The 17,892-nt window shown below is 47.5% G+C and overlaps 1 protein-coding gene across 1 annotated transcript; it reads right to left on the reverse strand.

The window, feature by feature from the left end:
• Nucleotides 1-2,139: 2,139 nt before the first annotated feature.
• Sash3 (SAM and SH3 domain containing 3) lies at nucleotides 2,140-16,880 on the reverse strand. Its single transcript, XM_032890357.1, is given in 9 exon segments — nucleotides 2,140-3,605; nucleotides 4,101-4,251; nucleotides 4,538-4,747; nucleotides 4,908-4,985; nucleotides 4,987-5,054; nucleotides 6,336-6,477; nucleotides 8,985-9,131; nucleotides 9,489-9,584; nucleotides 16,695-16,880. Coding segments are annotated over 9 exon segments (1,143 nt in total). The 5' UTR covers nucleotides 16,752-16,880; the 3' UTR covers nucleotides 2,140-3,411.
• Between the last annotated feature and the right edge of the window lie 1,012 nt (nucleotides 16,881-17,892).

The following is a 17,892-nucleotide window of genomic DNA, read 5'->3' on the forward strand; positions in this document are numbered from 1 at the left end:
CTCCTCCTCCTCAGGGCAAGGGTTTCAAAACATCATTTTCTCATGTGTTTCTTTCCCAATGTTTCCCTTTCTTCATCTTAGCACTAATATAGTAACCATTACCCAGAGTTGTATTGTAAAAATTACATGTTTTGATTTTATGGTGTCAGGGATAGTGCCCAAGTCCTTGTGCACACTACGTGAGACAGGCTTTACTGCTGAGGGACAGTCCAGCTATCGTTAGGGATTTCCTCTGATTGGAGCCTCTAGGGCAAATGATATTTTAAAAGCACTCTGGGCATTAGTCACTCACAGTTCTCATCTTTCCACAAACTTTATTCCTGGATTGGAAGCCAGAAGTTTAGGAACTATTGATCTGTCAATTTGGTTAAATTATGAATATATATGTATGTATATATATTCTGTAGCACAGGTTGGCCTGGAATTTGCTATGTAGTCTAGAATGACCTCAAAACTCAAGATCCTCCTGCTTAGCCTTCCAAGAGTTGTGCGTCACCATGTCCAGAAATGTAACTTCTATTTTTTTCAAAATGTGACATACTATCCCTTTTTCATATGCAGAGTTATTAAATATTCTCACCATTCAAAAAGAACATGTATGTGGAAAGTGAAGCTCTCCCTGGCTCAGTCCGGATTCTATGCTCTTCACCCTTAGGTCTGACCTTTCTAGTTTTTATTTTGTATGTTTTCCTTTTCCTAGATAAATACACAGTACTTGATTTTCTTCATGACATAGCCAACTTTAAAAGAAAACTGAACATTTATATATATAATTTAAATTTTTAAGAGTACAGAAAAATCATAAAGGTTTCCTTGGGTCATTAGTTTGCTACAACATGGAACTACTAGAGGCTGCATCATCTTGCATGAACACATGGTAGCATAATTGGCCATTTGTGTTGTTTGATTTTTACAGACTTTATTACAGAAAATCTTTATCAATATTTCTTTTGCTTTGTGTGGCTTCTTTGTATGATAAATCATGGAAGAGGAAAGGCCATGTCAAAGGGCCAGATTTCTTTTGAAGTGCTCACAGCTATTGCAAGGCTTGTTAGATAGGGAGAAATGGAAAATGGGTTCTGAGGACATGGGGTTGGTGACTGGAGAGATGGTTGGGCAGTTAAAAGCACTTGTTCTTGCAGAGGACCTGGATTTGGGTCTCAACACCAACATGGTGGCTCGCAAAATGATGGGACACCCACTTCTGACCTCTCTGGGCATCAGGCCCACATATGGTTCATATTTTTATATTCACATATGAAGATAAAGCACTAAAATATACAAAATAAGTGTAATTTTTGAGAGAATATGGGCTTGGATATCATGCAGACATTTTGCTCTGTGACTTTCTAGTCACCCTCTCTAACCTCTCAGCTTGTTTCTTCCTCTGTCAATTGGATGGTGATGATGACCATGGTGATTGCTATCTCAATATATAAGTGCTCAGTAATGGTAGCAATGACACAGTCGTTCTCTGGACACTTACTTCTTGGGTGAAGATGATGCTCATAGCTTTCTGATAACTAGAGCCACTAGGGGCAGTTTGCCTGAACAGCCTAGAAGTAGAATGGCCTCTACTTCCAGTAAATTTACTGTTAGCATATCTCACTCTAATTGGCCCTTCCTAGTTCAGGAAATGCACAAAGGAAGCCCAGGGTCTCCATCACAATGCCACTTCCAAGGAAACCGACAGTTCAATGTGTCCAGGGCGAGGCTCAGGAGGAAGGCTTCAGAAGACAAGCCCTGTAAATCCTAGCTGTTCCACTTTTGTTCCCTATAAACCCCCTCCCCAATGTAGACCCTTCACAAGGATGAAGGATTTTAAAGGGCTCCTGTTCAAGAGATTATGGGAAGAGGGAAACAGCTCTTCCCCTGCCAGCTCTCAGACTGCAGCAAGGCCTGTGACTCTATGGTAATATGAGCCCCATTCTCAGTAGGGATGTGGAGAAGATGCACGGAGCCAGCTGTAGCTTTAGATGGAGAGTTAGGGTACCAGAGTTAAGGATACATGCATCCTCAGGGAGGGGAAAGATACCCTTGAAAGGACAGTGAGTGGATACTTTGCTGAGATCAGCTTTACATGGGGAGCTCTCCCTGCCCCAACCCTCTCTCTGTAGGAAAGAAAACAGGCAACGGTAATTAGGTTCTATTTATATTTATTGCTGCTAATTTGTCTGTCTGCTACTCCTTATTTACATTCAACTCCTTTGCCCAAACTAGAAGTTATGGAAGTTGCGGTAGTAGATCAGAAGCATGCCCACTTACTATGCAGGTAGCCCTACCTGTGATGGGCACAGTTGAGCCTGCCTCAGGAAGGACTCCTCTTGTTATTGAAGTCAAAGGTACCCCAGTAACAGTTGTGATAATCTCCCGATCCTTTGGAGATTTTTAGCACACTAAAACTTTTAGCAGAGCAATGTTGGGTGTAGTGGAGCAGTCATTGCCAAGCAAAAGGTTCCCTTTGCTTCTGAAGATCCACATAAATGACCAAGCCTGGGTCCATACCCACATTGCAGGAGGCAGTTGTGACATTGGAAGCCAGTGGTTTGAGACCATCTTCAATCAGCCTGTGGGAAATCTCATTTGAAGGGGCCAAGAAACAGGTGGAGACACTTATCATATGAGCTATGGGCGTTGTCTTAAGTTGGGAAAAGGTGGCACAGTTTGGGTCACACGGGAAGGTGGAGCTATTTCATTGGAAACCCTAGGCCCTTCTAGCTTCTTCAAGAAGAATACTCACTGGTGTCCTGGGTAGCAGGCAGCTGGAGAGCAAATATTTAAAGGTACACAGTGTCAGCTGGTGGGACCCTCAGTAACTGCACATTTGAATCCCGACCAGGCTGAAGCCAAAAGAAACACAGACACAGTTCAAGTCTCATGACTTAGTGGTCAGACCTCTAAAATGTTGAGAAGAATAGTGGTGACTGGGCGTGAAGCTTCTTTCAAACCTCATTTAAGGAATTCCAAACTCACGTATGTCCAACTGAGGTCCTTTGAAAGAGCAAGTTTCCCCGGAGCTTAAAGAGTGGTTTGAGACTGACTTGGTGTCCTTCTTAGAAGCAGTGTGACAGTGGTGTGAGGGTAAGAAGGTTTTGGGGGCCGTGAACACATGGCATGACTAGGTCCCTTGGTGCCCCACTTGTGCGGCCATAGTGGGAGAAAGGGAGGTGCCAGAAGGGGCTATACTGTCAGTCACTGATAGAGGGAGAGGGTCCATATATCTTTGGGCAGTCCCTTATCCACTCTATCTGAGCCCGTAGAATCCCGGCAGGGCCCTCAGCCATAAGCCTCCCTGGGGAAGCCGGGCCAGATTCTGCACCAGTCCTCTGGTCCTATGCCATTATGGGAGGCCACACCCATCCCTGCAGTCTCTGCAACTAGGGCTCAGCCTCGGCCTATGCGGTCTTCACTTCAAGGTGCCCCAGCCAGGGAGAGACCCTGTAGCTGCTCCTCTGTGCCTGTCAGCTCTGCCTCATCACGCCCACTCTCTGAGCCCTCAAAGCAGCCAGAGTCACGTGGGATGTCCACCTTGGGTTCTGACACTGTGTGCAGCGCGGGCTCCTGGCTGCTCTCAGCGCCCTCTTCGGCCTCTTCACTGCCAGCTGCTGGGAACGAAGATAAAACGAAATGACTGGGTCTTAAACAGGATGGAGGTGAAGCTAGGGGTGGGATAGCAGGGTGTTTTCCGAAGCCCCTGGGGCCGGGTTATGGGCTGGGGACCCTAGGCAAGTCTCTTGTAGGCAATCAGCTTTTCTGACTTCTACTTCTCTCAACTTCCAGCATCCAAGGTGAATAGGAACTGTTCCCAGGCCTGGCTCAAACATCTCCAGCACTGAGCTGGGTCCAGGTAGCCTGGATCTGGACTCTGAGGCTATTCTCCAGCTCCAGGCAAATGTCTTACTTTCTCTCACCTTAATCTCTCTTCTGATCCAAAAGGGAGCTAGTCCTGATTACCTCTATGATTTATCTCCCTCCCGCCCCTAAATTTTCGAGGAAACACCAATCCAAGTGTGGAAAAGTACCTTCCTACTGCAAAAGGAGCTCTGGGTAAGAGTGTCATCAGGGTACAAACCTATGCCCACCCCCCTAAAGCCACTCACTGTCATAGTCCAGCAGCAGCTCTGCAGCCGTGAGCAGCTTGGCCCGGTGCTGAGGGTCCATGATGTTGAGCTCATTGAGGTGTGTTTCCCGCAGCTCTTTGAAGTCTTCCAGTGTCTGGTAGCCATTGAGCAGCAGGGTGGATGTGTGCTCCTGAGGATAGAGGCAGACCATCAGCCGTCTCCTTTCTAAGTCACCCCTGCCTGGAACCTTTCCTCTGCACACAGCAGCTGTCCCCTTGACCCCGTCCCCATGGCAGGTATGCTTCCATTGCTCCCAGATATTAATGCAAGTCCAACTCCAACCATCAGCAGTCTCCTTTCTAAGTCACCCCTGCCTGGAACCTTTCCTCTGCACACAGCAGCTGTCCCCTTGACCCCGTCCCCATGGCAGGTATGCTTCCATTGCTCCCAGATATCAATGCAAGTCCAACTCCAACCTCCAGGCCAATGCGCTCCAGCAGTTCGTGCAGAGTCTTGGGCTTGGGTCTCTTGCTTTTGCTCTGTCGGCGACTGGGGCGTACAGGCCCCACAGCCTCCTCGGGTAGCACATCCACGTAGATGAACTTGAAAGAGCCTAGCTTGCCGTTCAGCAGGCCCAACCATGTGCCCACGGGTGGCTTTTCAATGATCTGGATCACATCTCCTTTCTAGGGTGGGGTGTGGGTACGGGGTCGAGGAGAGAAGAAAACAGGAGAGGGAGGGGTCACTAGGCTTCTGCCGATGCATTCCTATTTTGGCTTTCTTTTGCTTTCTTTCTTTATGGCTGAAGCCTGCCAGGCTCTGGCGGGACCCTGATACCAACTTTACCTGCAGTTTCAATGAATCGTGGTCATAAGGGCTGGGAGTGAAGTCCGTGTGGACTCGGCACGCCCCACAGAAAGGCCCCTGTGTACTGGGGAGCAGGTGGTCCTCTGAAGCTTCCAGAGCCTGGGCTGGGGCTACAGAGTTCACTGCCTGTGGAGACGACAGTGAGGAAGCATTGTCTTTGTCTCACGGCAGCTGTGCTAGCAGTGCCTTCCAGGGACACTCACCGGGAGCTCCTAAGGGAACACAGGCTGTATTGCAGGAAGTGCAGAAGTGGTTTGATCCGTCCTTGTAGCCATTCCTGGTGAATCGTAGCTTTCAACCTCTGGGGCTTTAGACAGTAAAGAGCTGGAGGGTTGGATCCTACAGACTAAAGAATGAGCAAAACCAGGAAGCCTTTGGGGCCCAGCAAGGCCATGCCCTACTCAACAGGTGAGGCAATCAGAGGCCAGATAGACCACGTGACCTCCCCAAGGCCTCTCACTTGTAAGTGGTGGGACTGGCTCACTATACTGCTCCTTCCACAAGGGAAGACATACCTTGTGGGACTTCTCTATTTTATAAGACTCAACGTTTAGTAGCAAGGCCTTGTTGAAGACACAGGCCTACTCGCTCTACTCGAGAAGGGCAGGATGGTGGGCATTTTAAGTGGATTTCAGTGGGAGGCAGAGAGATGTGTCTGTAGCGCCAGAGAAAGAGTGAAAAAGGGCTGGAAAGATGGCTCAGAGGTTAAGAGCACCGACTGCTCTTCCAGAGGTCCTGAGTTCAAATCCCAGCAACCACATGGTGGCTCACAACCATCTGTAAAGAGATCCCATGCCCTCTTCTGGTGCATCTGAAGACAGCTACAGTGTACTTATATATAATAAATGAATAAATCTTAAAAAAAAAAGAAAGAAAGAAAGAGTGAAAAAGTGGGGGGTGAGCTCGAGGGCCTTCTTCATCCAAGGTACCTCAGGCTAGCCCCTGAACTACATGTTCAGTGGTGCCAAGCTCACACACAGAGCCTTGGGCCCAGGAGGATGACTCTTAAGAACCAAACACTCTTTTCTGTGGACTTCAAGGTGGGATGTTTCAGATATTGGGGGACTGAAGATGTATGTCCCCTTGACAGCTGAGGACAGGCTGGTTTAAGGGGACAATAACAAGGAGAAACTACTTTAGGGCAGATCTGAGTTCAATGGTGGGTCACCTGAAAAGTCACTTAACTTCCTTGAGCCTCAGTTTCCACATCAACAAAATGGGGACAACAGTATAAGTCCTATCAGGTTGGGATGAAGATTTAATGTGCACTGGGTTGAGAAGGTTCCAGTAAGTAGAAGACAAATACTCATTTCTCTCTCAACCCTTTCCCAGAAAAGCCCCTGGCACTGCCCCAGTCTAGTTCTTTCCTCCAGATTTGGCAGATGTCCACTTGCTTTCCCTACTCACCTGTTGATGTCTGGCGGCTGAGAGCTAGCAGCTCACGCTCCTCTGGCTCAGAAAAGGCCAGGGCCATCTTCTCAGGACCAGGGCTGTCCAGGCTGCAGTCTGGAGATGTTGGGGAAGCTGAACCCTCCTCCAGCGTGTCTCCCTGTAGAATGAGTGGAAGCCTTGCTGTGATTAACATAGGCCAAGTCCCCAGTGCAGTGGAACTGGGTATGAGCTTAGTACAGATCACAGTTTTGTGACAGGCACAGTGACCACATTCTGAGCCTTAGTTTCCTCTTTTGTAAAAATGGGGTTGACAGACCTAGTTTCCCTATGTTACAGAAAGAGGCCCTCAGGGCACTGAGTGGACAGGGTTAGTTAGTTTCTGGTTCTGATAGACATGAAGAAGAGACCAGAGCAGCTAAGATTAGACTTGGGGCTGTTTTCATGACCCAGTCAGGCAGACAATTATGTCAGAGAGCAAATGTCCACATTCTTGTGTGCCAGGCTGCCCTGCCGTTTCATTTAATCCTCCAGGTAATATCCGAAGGTAAGTGGTGCGGGTGGCCTGAGTTTTAAGATAGGTAACTTTGCCAAGGCTGGTGGGAAACAGCTAGGCTGCCTGACTCCAGAGCTCCTCGCACCTCAAGTCAGTGCATCTGAGTGATACTGTTCTCTTAGACTAAAGAACTGGTTGATTTGCCACTTCCTATGCTGGGAATCTGCCCCATCAATGGTCAACACCTGGGAACAATTGCATGTCTGCCTCTAGATGAGTCGTCAGAAGAGATATCTAGGTTATTTCCATTACATAGATACACACACACACACACACACACACACACACACACACACACACACGTCAGTAGCATGTGTAAGAGTAACAGGTTGTGCTGGAATTAGGAGATGATGGATTTTGAAGATTTTTAGCATCGCCTTTGTTCTAGCTATTTTTATGTCAACTTGACACAAGCTAAAGTCATCAGAGAGGAAAGAGTCTCAGTTAAGGAAATGCCCCCACAAGATCCAGCATTATCTCAATTAGTAATTGATGTGGGAGGGCCCAGCCCATTGTGGGTGGTGCCATCCATATGGCTGGTGGTCCTGGGTTCTGTAAGAAAGGAGACTGAGAAAGCCATGGGGAGCAAGTCAGTAAACAGCATCCCTCCATAGCTTTTGCATGCTCCTGCCTCCAGGTTCCTTCTCTGTCTGAGTTCCTGTCCTGACTTCCTCTGATGATGGACTATGATGTGAAGGTATAAGCTAAATAAACCTCTTCCTCCTCAAGTTGCTTTGTTTTGGTCATAATGTTACATTACAGTAATGATGACTCTAATTAGGACAGCCTTTGTTTTTAATAGAATATATGTGGTTTAAAGCTCTCTCTGTCTCTGTCTCTCTGTCTCTCTGTCTCTCTGTCTCTGTGTGTGTGTGTGTGTGTGTGTGTGTGTGTGTGTGTGTAAGTTGTATTTTTAACCACTGCCTTGCAAAATTCTTGACAATTAACCAACTGCTCTCACAAGCTAGTTGAGCTGGCTCCAGTATACAAGACTCTTATAAGAGCCTCAAGTACAAGCAGTTCACTGTGTGCTCTAAGCTACGGGGATGTTCCTGCCCCTTAGCTCTCTGTATCACCTTCCTCCTTGGGGATGAAGTTAGCCACCTCCATTTTCTTTACAGTCTTTGAGTTAAAGATGGTTCAATTGATCTATTTATCTTTCTTTTAAAGATTTATTTGATTTTTAAAATTACACACACACACACACACACACACATGTGGATGGGATGTTCTTGGTGGGTGTATGCATATCAGTGCAAGTGCCTTGGGGCATCCTGAAGAGGGCCTGGGATACCTTTGGAGCTAGAATTACAGGTGATTTTCAGTCACCTACCATTGTTGTTGGGAAGCAATCTCCCGTTCTCTGAAAGAGCACTGTATACTCCTAATTGCTGAGCCACCTTTTCCGCTCCACAATCTGTTCGACTTTCTGATGGTTACAAGAGTGATATCTCATCAGTGGGAAACCTACACTTTAAATCAAATCTTGAATTTGGATCTTTGCCCAGCTTGGCACTATGGAGTGTGAACCTCTCTGGTGATGCTGGGTAGCAGCAGCAAGTCATAGCTCTCTATGAGCCATCAAATCGTGAGGGGAAGCAAGTGACGCTCTGCATGGGGCTATGGTGTTAAGCTTAGTAGTGTTGGTTAGGTTATGGCTATGCCTTTCCACTCATGGCATTGGAGTTTATGGCTTATTGGGATGCAACCACATGGTAAACAGGAGAGCCCCGGTATTTTTCTCTCTATTTTCCTGGAATCCGTCCTCCTTAATCAATCCCAGGGGCTTCTTCCAATCAAATTTTGAATTGGATACATAAGGCTCAGGAAAGCTCATCTTCCTTTCAGCTTTTCATCTCTCTAGGAAGCTTCTGTTGCCCAGACTTTCATCTTTCCTCAAACCCAATCCCTTCCTAGCCAACCTCCTGCTTCCCGGGCTGGCAGTAAACCCCCTACCCCCACCCTCCAAAATCACCTCCATGAGGACATCCTATCTGCATTGAGCAGCATCTCCACATTGTGGTAGTTACTATTCAGGTGATCATGCTCGCTTTCCTGCCAGAATGGCCTCCTTAACCCTCCTCAGCCCACCCTTGGATTCCAGGCCTTACCATCTCCTCTGACAGGGCCTTCACCATCATCTTGCCCATCTTCCTGTTCATGGTTCTGGAAATGACTGCCCTCCACTTCTTTCCCAACTTTTTGCCACTCTTCCCAGAATCCTCTGGGGTAAGAACACCCGAGTCATCTTCTGGAATCTGTGACAACAAAAGAAGAGGTACAGGGACTGTGGTAACCCTGGCTTGGTTCCAGGTTTTGGTATACAAAGAAGTCTCCAGGATCCTGAATTAGTTGGAGGTGACTGGAGAGAGTCACTTCATCCCCATTCTCACCAGACCCAATCCTATTCTCAGCCTTATTAATTTGTGATTTAATTTGCTTTCTGCTATGTAATTAATACATGTAGGATTTGGGGGCACAGGAATTTGGTGCCCAGGAGAAGTGGCACTGTGTTCAGAAAGCTTTGTAATAATACTAATCCCCCCTGTTTCCCCTTTACTCTGCCACCCCCTCTTCCCAGACTCAATCGACTCCAAAGAATCTCTGAAACTCACATTATCATCCAGGTTAAATTCTTTCTCGCTCACCACAGGGGAGCTGGGCTTCGATTTGGCAAAATCCTTGAAGCTGCTGGAGCGCTGAAGTGAGAGCTGGAAGAAGCAGATGCTCTAATCAGTAGTGCTAAAATGACTGCCTCAGGGGTGGATCGCTTCCCCCTCTGGCCACACACACCCACACCAGGGCTGGGCAGAACAACATAAACCCTGAGGCAAAGGGACAAGATGGAACTTTCTTTTTCTATCCCTTAGCTCCAGATCAATTGACTTCTGGAGTCAAGTGCTTCAGACCTCAACTAAACCCAAATTTCCACTACCGAACTTTGGTCAGAGTTTGGCTTGAAAGATTTAATGGGTCAGAGTCTATGTATGCTTTAGCATATATGGAAGTACCAGAAGGGAACTGGGTTGAAATCTCTTCCAAAAGCGTGCCTCTGGCCTCCACACTGCTCGTGCACTGAGCCAGGTTACTAACACAGTGTGGAGTAAACACATCCAGGCCAACGACTGATGAACTCATGTCTCAGGAAGAGAAAGACAATCCCACCCAGATGCTTTCATGACACTTTCGAGAAAAACCACAGGCTTACTTATAGAAGGCACCCATGGATTTGCTTCATAAATGATTGGAGCTAATTCAATTTAAGAAAATCCATCATATTTTTTTCTCTTGATTCATCTCAGCTTTTATCCTGAGCCACAGATGTGAGAGCCTGGCAACTGTTGACTTCTGCCAGTGTTTGGACTTTGAGGCATGGCCTGTTGTTTGTGTAGATGAGACTATCTGCAGGAAGTGATCTTTAACTGTATACACATGTACATGCTAAGATACCAGCCAGATGACAGGACAGAACAGGTAACTGGGGTAGCTGCAGGCACAAAGAACTGAGGCAAAGCCTGTGTCACGATAAACAGACAAGACTAGAAGACACACACAGGAACCAGGGTTCACAGATGGCCAGACAGATAGAGTGGGGATAGACTGCAGACACCCAAGATAAGAGCTTGAGGAACCAGAGCTCTAAACCCTGACTAAAGCTGAAGGTTTCACATCCTTCTTCCTACGAACTGGGGGTGTGTCCAGTGACAACCCCCTGCCCCAGGGCAGAGGACAATATCACCTGCCCTTCAACAAGTGTCATTTGTCCTAACTCCTACAAAATGCAGTGTCTGGTACTTTTTCTGGGTCTTGACCAAAGCTGAATCAGCAACTGGGTTTCAGGGTCATGTATTCCTAGAGGTAGTTGACCAGAAACTAGGTCAGCAGTCAGGCCAAGCAGAAACTAGCTTCATCCGGCCACGTACGTGCGGTGCCTGGAGCCCCAGTCAGTAATCTCCCTTTGTGATGGAGACCCGGAAAGCGGGGCTGTGAGTATACACAGAAGAAGGTCTGACCATGTGGTGATTTCCAGGATGCCCATGCATCTCCTCTGTCCTTAGCACCCGCCCACCCCCTTCTTCCCTCTTTTTCTTTCTTTCCCCTCTCTCCTCTACCTTGCATCTATTTCCTTCTCTTGTATAGTAGGATTCAGCTGCCTGGATGACTTCCCTCTCTTATTGCATGGGAAAGAGGGAACAGAGAGAGGGTGGGCACCAGGCTGGCTTGGGCCCAAGGAGAGCAGGCTCGTTTGCTATTTATGGTCTGATGGGGCCTATTGTGGCCTTCCCTCCATAACTGCTTAGCCTTGTCTCCAGACCAGGAGGCTGAGAGTCGCCCCTGAAGCCCCAGGGACTTTCGAGGCTGAAAAGCGAGCAGGAGGGTAGATGTGGGGTAGGAAGTAGCCTTTGTTAGGGAAGAGTAAACTCATTGCTGGGCTGTTCTCTAATCACAGCTCTTTTCCCGGGGCCTTTTCCTGTCATTAATCTGTAGTCTGGGAGGTTGGGAGGAGAGGCCTTTGACTCCCAGGGTCTTGGGATAGCTCCTCTGAGTTTAAGTCCAAAGCATGAGGAGACAACCCAAAAGGGCCATAAAGATGATTCTGGGGCTTGGGCCCAGCTGGCCACTCCTTAGTCCAAATGAATGAATGATCAAATATGTCAGGCACATATGCTCTTTAGGCTATCGATAGCAAGAGTCAGCTAAGGTGGCTTTTTAACCAGGCCTTTCTCCATTTTCAGGGTCGGTCCCAACCATCCCGGCTGACTTTTGCTCACCCTGGGAGAGTCCAGCCTAGAGATGAGTTCAAATCCATGAGCTCATTATTATTATTATTATTATTATTATTATTATTATTATTAATTATCATCATCATCTGTGTTCCCTTTGGGGTGAGGCTTAGCTAGGAGTTATGCAGGCAAGTGCAGAAGCATCGTGTTTAAGGAGAACATGTGAACCTCTTGGAAGACCTCACATGACTTATTGAACCTTTGAAACCTCAGTTTTTTCTTTTCTTCCACTGAGCAGCTGTGTAAGTTACTATTTTCTCTGTGCTGTTGTTTCCTCATTGGTAAAACGAAGACAAGAACGTCTGTTGCACCGAGCTGTCGTCAAGTTGAACCAAGTAGCCATCAGTGCTGGGAACGTCATCTGACACATCTGTCCTTCCTGGAGCACTGGTTTATGTCTAGCCTCCTGTATGACCCATTTACAAACTCTTCACCTGGACACTGAGGTGTCCACCTAAAACACCCTATACTTCTAGCAGTCGCCAGAGAAATCCCCTTTAGATTCAGTTTACCTGGAGAATGGATTAACTATTTCAGAATCATACAGGAGGACAGAAACCAGCAGTGCACTGATCTCAACTATTTTCTTTATTCCAAAAAATATGACTAAATCTCACCAACACACAGTTGATGAAGACGGCTCGGCTTCCCCCAAAAGTTTGACCCTTGATTCTCCCTATACAAAGTTCAAAGCACAGAGGGACCCATTTAAGCTGCTGGAACTCAGGGAAGTGGTTACCCTTAAGGAGGAGGGTATGTAGTGACGGGTAGGGTTGTGAGAGAAGTTTCTGGAATTTCAGAAATGTGTTATTTCTTGAGCTGAGTGCTATCTATTTTAATGGAAACTCACCATATGGATATCATACTCAAATAAAAAATGGTTCCGCCTCCATTTGCAAAGGCAGCAGCCCTACAGAGATCCTCTCTGATCACCCCTCACTTCCCAGTGCTCCAGGTGACTCACCTTTCCTGCATATCCCCTGAATTGCCCTCTGAGTTACTTCACTAGTCCATGCCCTAGCCTCTATGTGTATGTGAAACCATCATAGAAACTCCCACCCATATACCCAATAGCCTGCCAGGTTCTTGACATGTGACCACAGCCTATCCCAGCATCATCAACTCCATATTTTATCCCCAGCTCTCCGTGGAGGAAATGGAGATGCACAGAACTTGTGTTCTAGGCGGAGTCCCATGGCTGCTAGTGGAGACACAAGAGCACGGCATTCCTAAACACAGGTCTGGGACCCTGGAAGGCCACGTGATTACCATGCTTGTGTCAACTCACAGCTGCTAGTGCAGTAGCTCCTGCACCAAGACAGAAAGGGACTGGGTATAGGCACTGTTTACCTGAAGCCTCCAGGACAACATGCAGGGGCAACTGTGGAGGAAAAACATTGGAAAGGGCTGAGGCAGGAGACGGGATATTCCTCCACTTGGAGCTAGGAAGCATTTGAATAACAGTGAGAACTAGGGGTATTCTGAAGGGGTGTAATAGTGGGTATGCCCATGGCTGTTCTGGGAGGCAAAGCAGAAGAAGCCATGGAAGGTCCTTGGCAGCCATGCCAAGGGATGTAGACATTCTCCTCTAAGATGGGGAGCCCCCAGTTGAATATTATTTATCTATAATGTGCAGGATCAAAAGTATTCCACATTTCAGATTTTGCTTTTTGAGACAGTGCCTCAAGTAGCTCAGGCTGGCCTCTAATTTTCTATGTAGCAGAGGATGACTAATGTTCATTACGTACTACAAGTCTATGGCTGCTGTACTCAGTTTACATGGTGCTGGGTATTGAACGCAGAGCTCTGTGAATACTAGGCAAGCATTCTAATGTTCTCATATTGGGGAAGAGAGAAGAAAGAGACTGGAAGGTACATCATTAGCCTTTCCAATTTAAACAAAATCAAATATTTGCATATATAATGAGCTATTTTGGCAATGTGACATCGGAACACGAATTTCCTATAGTCCTTATATACTTAGCTAGAAGGTAATTGTATAGAGCACTTCGACTGTGACCCTTCACATGAGGTCAGGTTTTCTACTTGTGGCATCATGTCGATTTTCAAAATCCTTCAGAGTTTGGAGCATTTCAGATTCTTACAATAAGGCTTCTCAACCTGTAGTGAGACTAAGAGCATGCATTGTTGGGGTGTTACTCTAGATCTGTGGCATGAGGACCTCCCTCCATGGGAAGCAATGTTCTCATAGTGGGGAAGAGAGAAGAAAGAGACTGGAAGGAGGCGACAACCTAGTGCTCGAACATGAGCCTAGGTTCCTTTGCATTTCCCCTGGAGGGAGGCTAGAAAACAGGGATTCACTGGAGAAGGGCTAGCTTTCGAGAAGACAGGTCTAGAACAAATCCCTCTCCATTTCTTAGACCTGGACATAGACGTTTGATGGAAGTAAGAGCAAAAGGAAAGTAGTTTGAACTTGAAGATGACGCAAGCGTAGCTAAGGGAAAATCCCTCCCACTCTGGAGCATCCTTCATCCTTATGAACCACAGCAGGTACCGTGTGCTGAACCCACTATAGCTAAGGCCTGCTGCCTCTCTGTTCTGTTGGCTTGTCTCATCTCTCTGTCCACAACTCCCTGGGTGATCCTTGCAGAGTTCTTGTACCGGAGGCCTGAATCTTGGGTGTGTTATTCTCTCCCAGTGCTTTGGAGATCAGTTAGGGGACAAGGGGATACAGAGAGAAGGAGATAAGATTCTGAAATTCAGCACCCTGGCTTGGAACTCTAGAAATGTCACCAGTCAGAACGTCCAGTGTGAAATCAGTATATACCTGTCACTACTCTGGGGTTGCAGTGAGAACTCAGCAAGCTAAGCTGTGACTAAAGCCCAGAGTGCAGCACATGGCCACTGACAAGTCTTCCCTCAGTGTGGCCCTCCATGATGTTAGGGCTTGCTTCCTGTACTTCAAGACTGGGGCCTTGGTTTATTCTTTGCTGTGCCTTCTCTATCTGGGCTCATGCCAAAGCAAGCACCCCTTTGTAGGCAGAAGCACACATGTGAGCGAGTGCTCTCACAACTATTATTCCAGTGAGCCCTGCCTCCAGAGATCACCTTTTTTCAGAGGTGAAGAAACTGAGGCCCATGGGAACTCTATGAAATGTCTAGGGTCCTATGGCGGAATGGCAGGATTCTAACTCCACTTTCTCTTCCCTCTCCCTCAGTACTTTTCAGTGGCTGAAGGAAAAAAGGAGGCAGGAACAGGAAGGAGGAGCTTCCTTTGTCTGTGTGTATTCCCTTCTACCACACACCTCAGTTTCCAAAGGGACTTGACTTCAGTCATCTGGCAATCAAAGATGGAGCTGGCTACTGTTTCTGGGCCTTGGGATGATGCCACCTCTTCTGGAAGTTTGGTTGTACTAAGGGCATTTTATAGTGTGGGGCTTGGTATGTAAAGGCGAGCTCATCTTGCTCTCCGGGAGGCTGCCAAAGGCTCTGGCAGGGGTGAGGTGCAGTTTGTGTGGACTATTCTTTCCAAAGGGATGTGGACTGCAGACTTTTCTAGAAGAAACCTGGAGGAATTCCCAGAGGCCCATCTGCCAAATGCAGAATCTGGGTAGCTGGAGCCAAGAGAGGAAAGGGATTTCTTGTTCTGTGTGCCTTGGGGCACCTCTGTCTGAGGTAGCATAGGCCCCAGTGTCAGCTCTTTCTCAGACTCTTTCCTTCAGCTTGATTCTCCTGTGGTTTGGGGCCTACCAGGGTCTATATAGCAGTCTCTGTTTTTCTCATGAGCTTGAGAGCAAGGGGAAGTGGCTTTGCTCTTGAGGAGTGACAGCCAATGACAAGCCTTTGGGGCCTAGTTTTGGCGGGGGTGGGGGGTGGGGTGACAAGGCACTGTGTGAATATTCGCAAATCTCCCCCTCCTCCACCTACCACCATTGCAACCTTAGAGAAGCAGCTGAAGTGGAGAGAGTACAGCCAAAAGTGGCAGCCACCCAGATCCTGAGAGATGGGACAGGATGCACACCTCAGTGCTCTGAGCCTGTCTCTTAGTTGTCACCCACTACCTGGGAACTGTTCTGACAAGGGGGCATCCCCCACAGTGTACCTGAGTTGAGTTCCATGGGAAAGTGGCTAGAGCACTGCAAGAGCTCTGATTATGGTGCTTGGATCTAGTCAGGCGTACTTTGAAACGGTCCTGCGGTCTACTTAGACGAGCAGACCGGACAGGCTGACTGCTGGGAGAGTCCTACCATAAAATGAACTCTCTATATACAGCCAAAGAAACCTGGATATAACAGAGTCTTCAGGAATCAGTCTAGCTGCTGTCTCAGGAAGATGAACACTTCAGCCATTTTTTGACAGCTACCTTCCTTCCTGGACTTTGAGATCTCCCTCCCTCCCCCAACGAACTTTTTCCTCCTTAGCTCTCACACCTACTCACCATGTATGTCATCAGCTTCATTTCTCATTTTTTCATAAGTTCTCTTGCCCAGAAAGAACCTGTTTTACCCCCCTTAATTTCACTGCATTTTGGTGGGCCCTTTTCCTGAGTCTGAAAATTATCTACGGCTTCATCTCCAGTGGCCTGGGGAGCTGTAGAAGATGAGAGCCCAGGTGACAGTGGCTATGACTCCTGCCAAAGAGTAGGGAGTCTGTGGGCACCTTGGCGGGGTAGGCTAGTAGGGCCCCTGGAATGAGATGGCTCCCCGAGGACACGTTTGAGTAGACGCGATACAAAATCAGAGTTAAGGGAGGCAAAATTAATTATGCTCTTTGGGTTCAACTTGAACACTATAGTTTGTAATTCTCAAACTGAAGTCTGTGGATTTAACCCTTAAGTTCTTCAGTCTATAACTCTAGACTCCCAAAAGCCCAACTCAAGCTCTATATTCCAGAGTTTACAAAGTATCTTCCGTACTCTTACTACTCTAGTGAGCGTTGAGCCCCAAGCCCTTGCTTTGTGGAAGAACCCTCATCTACAAGCTTGGTTCAACCTCCACCTTCTAAGAGTCCAGGAAGGCATTGGTAGAGAGCGTAGCGGAGAGTAGGAAGGAGTGAGCGCTCCAAGATGCTCCTCACCTTTTTTTTCTGAGTAGGCTCCTTGTCACTGGCGTTGGAGGGTTTGCGACGCAACATGGTCCTCTACAGAGATGGCACTCCTGCTCTGTTCTTCAACGTGTTAAGACGCCAAAGTCTCTTGCTAAAGCCTCCCCAGCAGCAGCCAGGTGGCACGGCATAGACCGAGCCTTGAGCTGCTACTCTTACTGCTGCAGTAACAGCTTGGGGGTGCGGGCCATGGACACCCAGCAGTAGCAGCATACAGGAAACTTTGCCACGTGACCTGCTTCACAGCAATCATGGCCCTGCCGCCTCTAGGGGAGGAAGGAAGTCCCAGCTTCAGTCTCCAGAGATTCTGATGCAGACAGACCTTGAGTTGAACAGTCAGAGAAAAGCCCCAATCCTGTTGTCTCCGGTCACCCATTACAGTCCTTTTACGTTCTGCCTTATTCAGGCTCTAGACTCACTGACTAAACTTCAGAAATCAGAAGGTGAACAATCTCTCTGCCTGTTGAGTAAATGCCCCCAGTCAATTTGCATCTTCCAAGTCATTACTGTGATCACGATTATCATTACTGTCACCCCTGTAGCCATCATCTTGATGGTCACTACGCTACCATTACCAGATAGCCACTACTCCTCCCATGTGCCCCCCCCCACAGCCATCATCCCTCCTACCATCCCGATTGCCGTCAGCATACCTTAGCTATGATTGGTAAAGCTCTCATCTCTCAGATATTTGTACTTTTTCACCATCTTTATAGCAGTCACCTTTACAGATACTGCAATCATCTCTATGATGCTCTCGGCCCTAAAGCCTTCCATAGTCCTGAATCCACTACTCGTATAGCTGTCAATATAGCGACTATCCACATTTCCGTTAGCACACATATGGCTTTCGTCCTAGGTGAGGTGTGCCTCCACACAACAGTCCCTCAGCTCACACAAGAACAATTGAGAAATGTTTGAAGGCAATGAATGCTATGCCAACAACAGGTGCCTGCATTCATCAACTTCCTGCACCGCACTCCATCTTGTGGGTTACGCTGCTTGGCAGATGGTGATGGTTGTGGTGGTGGTGGTGGTGACAATGTCACTGTTGATTTACAGTGCTTAGGGGTCTCACCTCTGACTTAGGGGTCTTACTCACGCCAGGTAAGTTTGCTACCATTGAGTCATTGTGGTGATGTTTAAGTACTTTCAATGATTCCTGTTTACT

This window comes from Rattus rattus, chromosome X, assembly GCF_011064425.1.
Source record: "Rattus rattus isolate New Zealand chromosome X, Rrattus_CSIRO_v1, whole genome shotgun sequence".
NCBI lineage: Eukaryota > Metazoa > Chordata > Mammalia > Rodentia > Muridae > Rattus > Rattus rattus.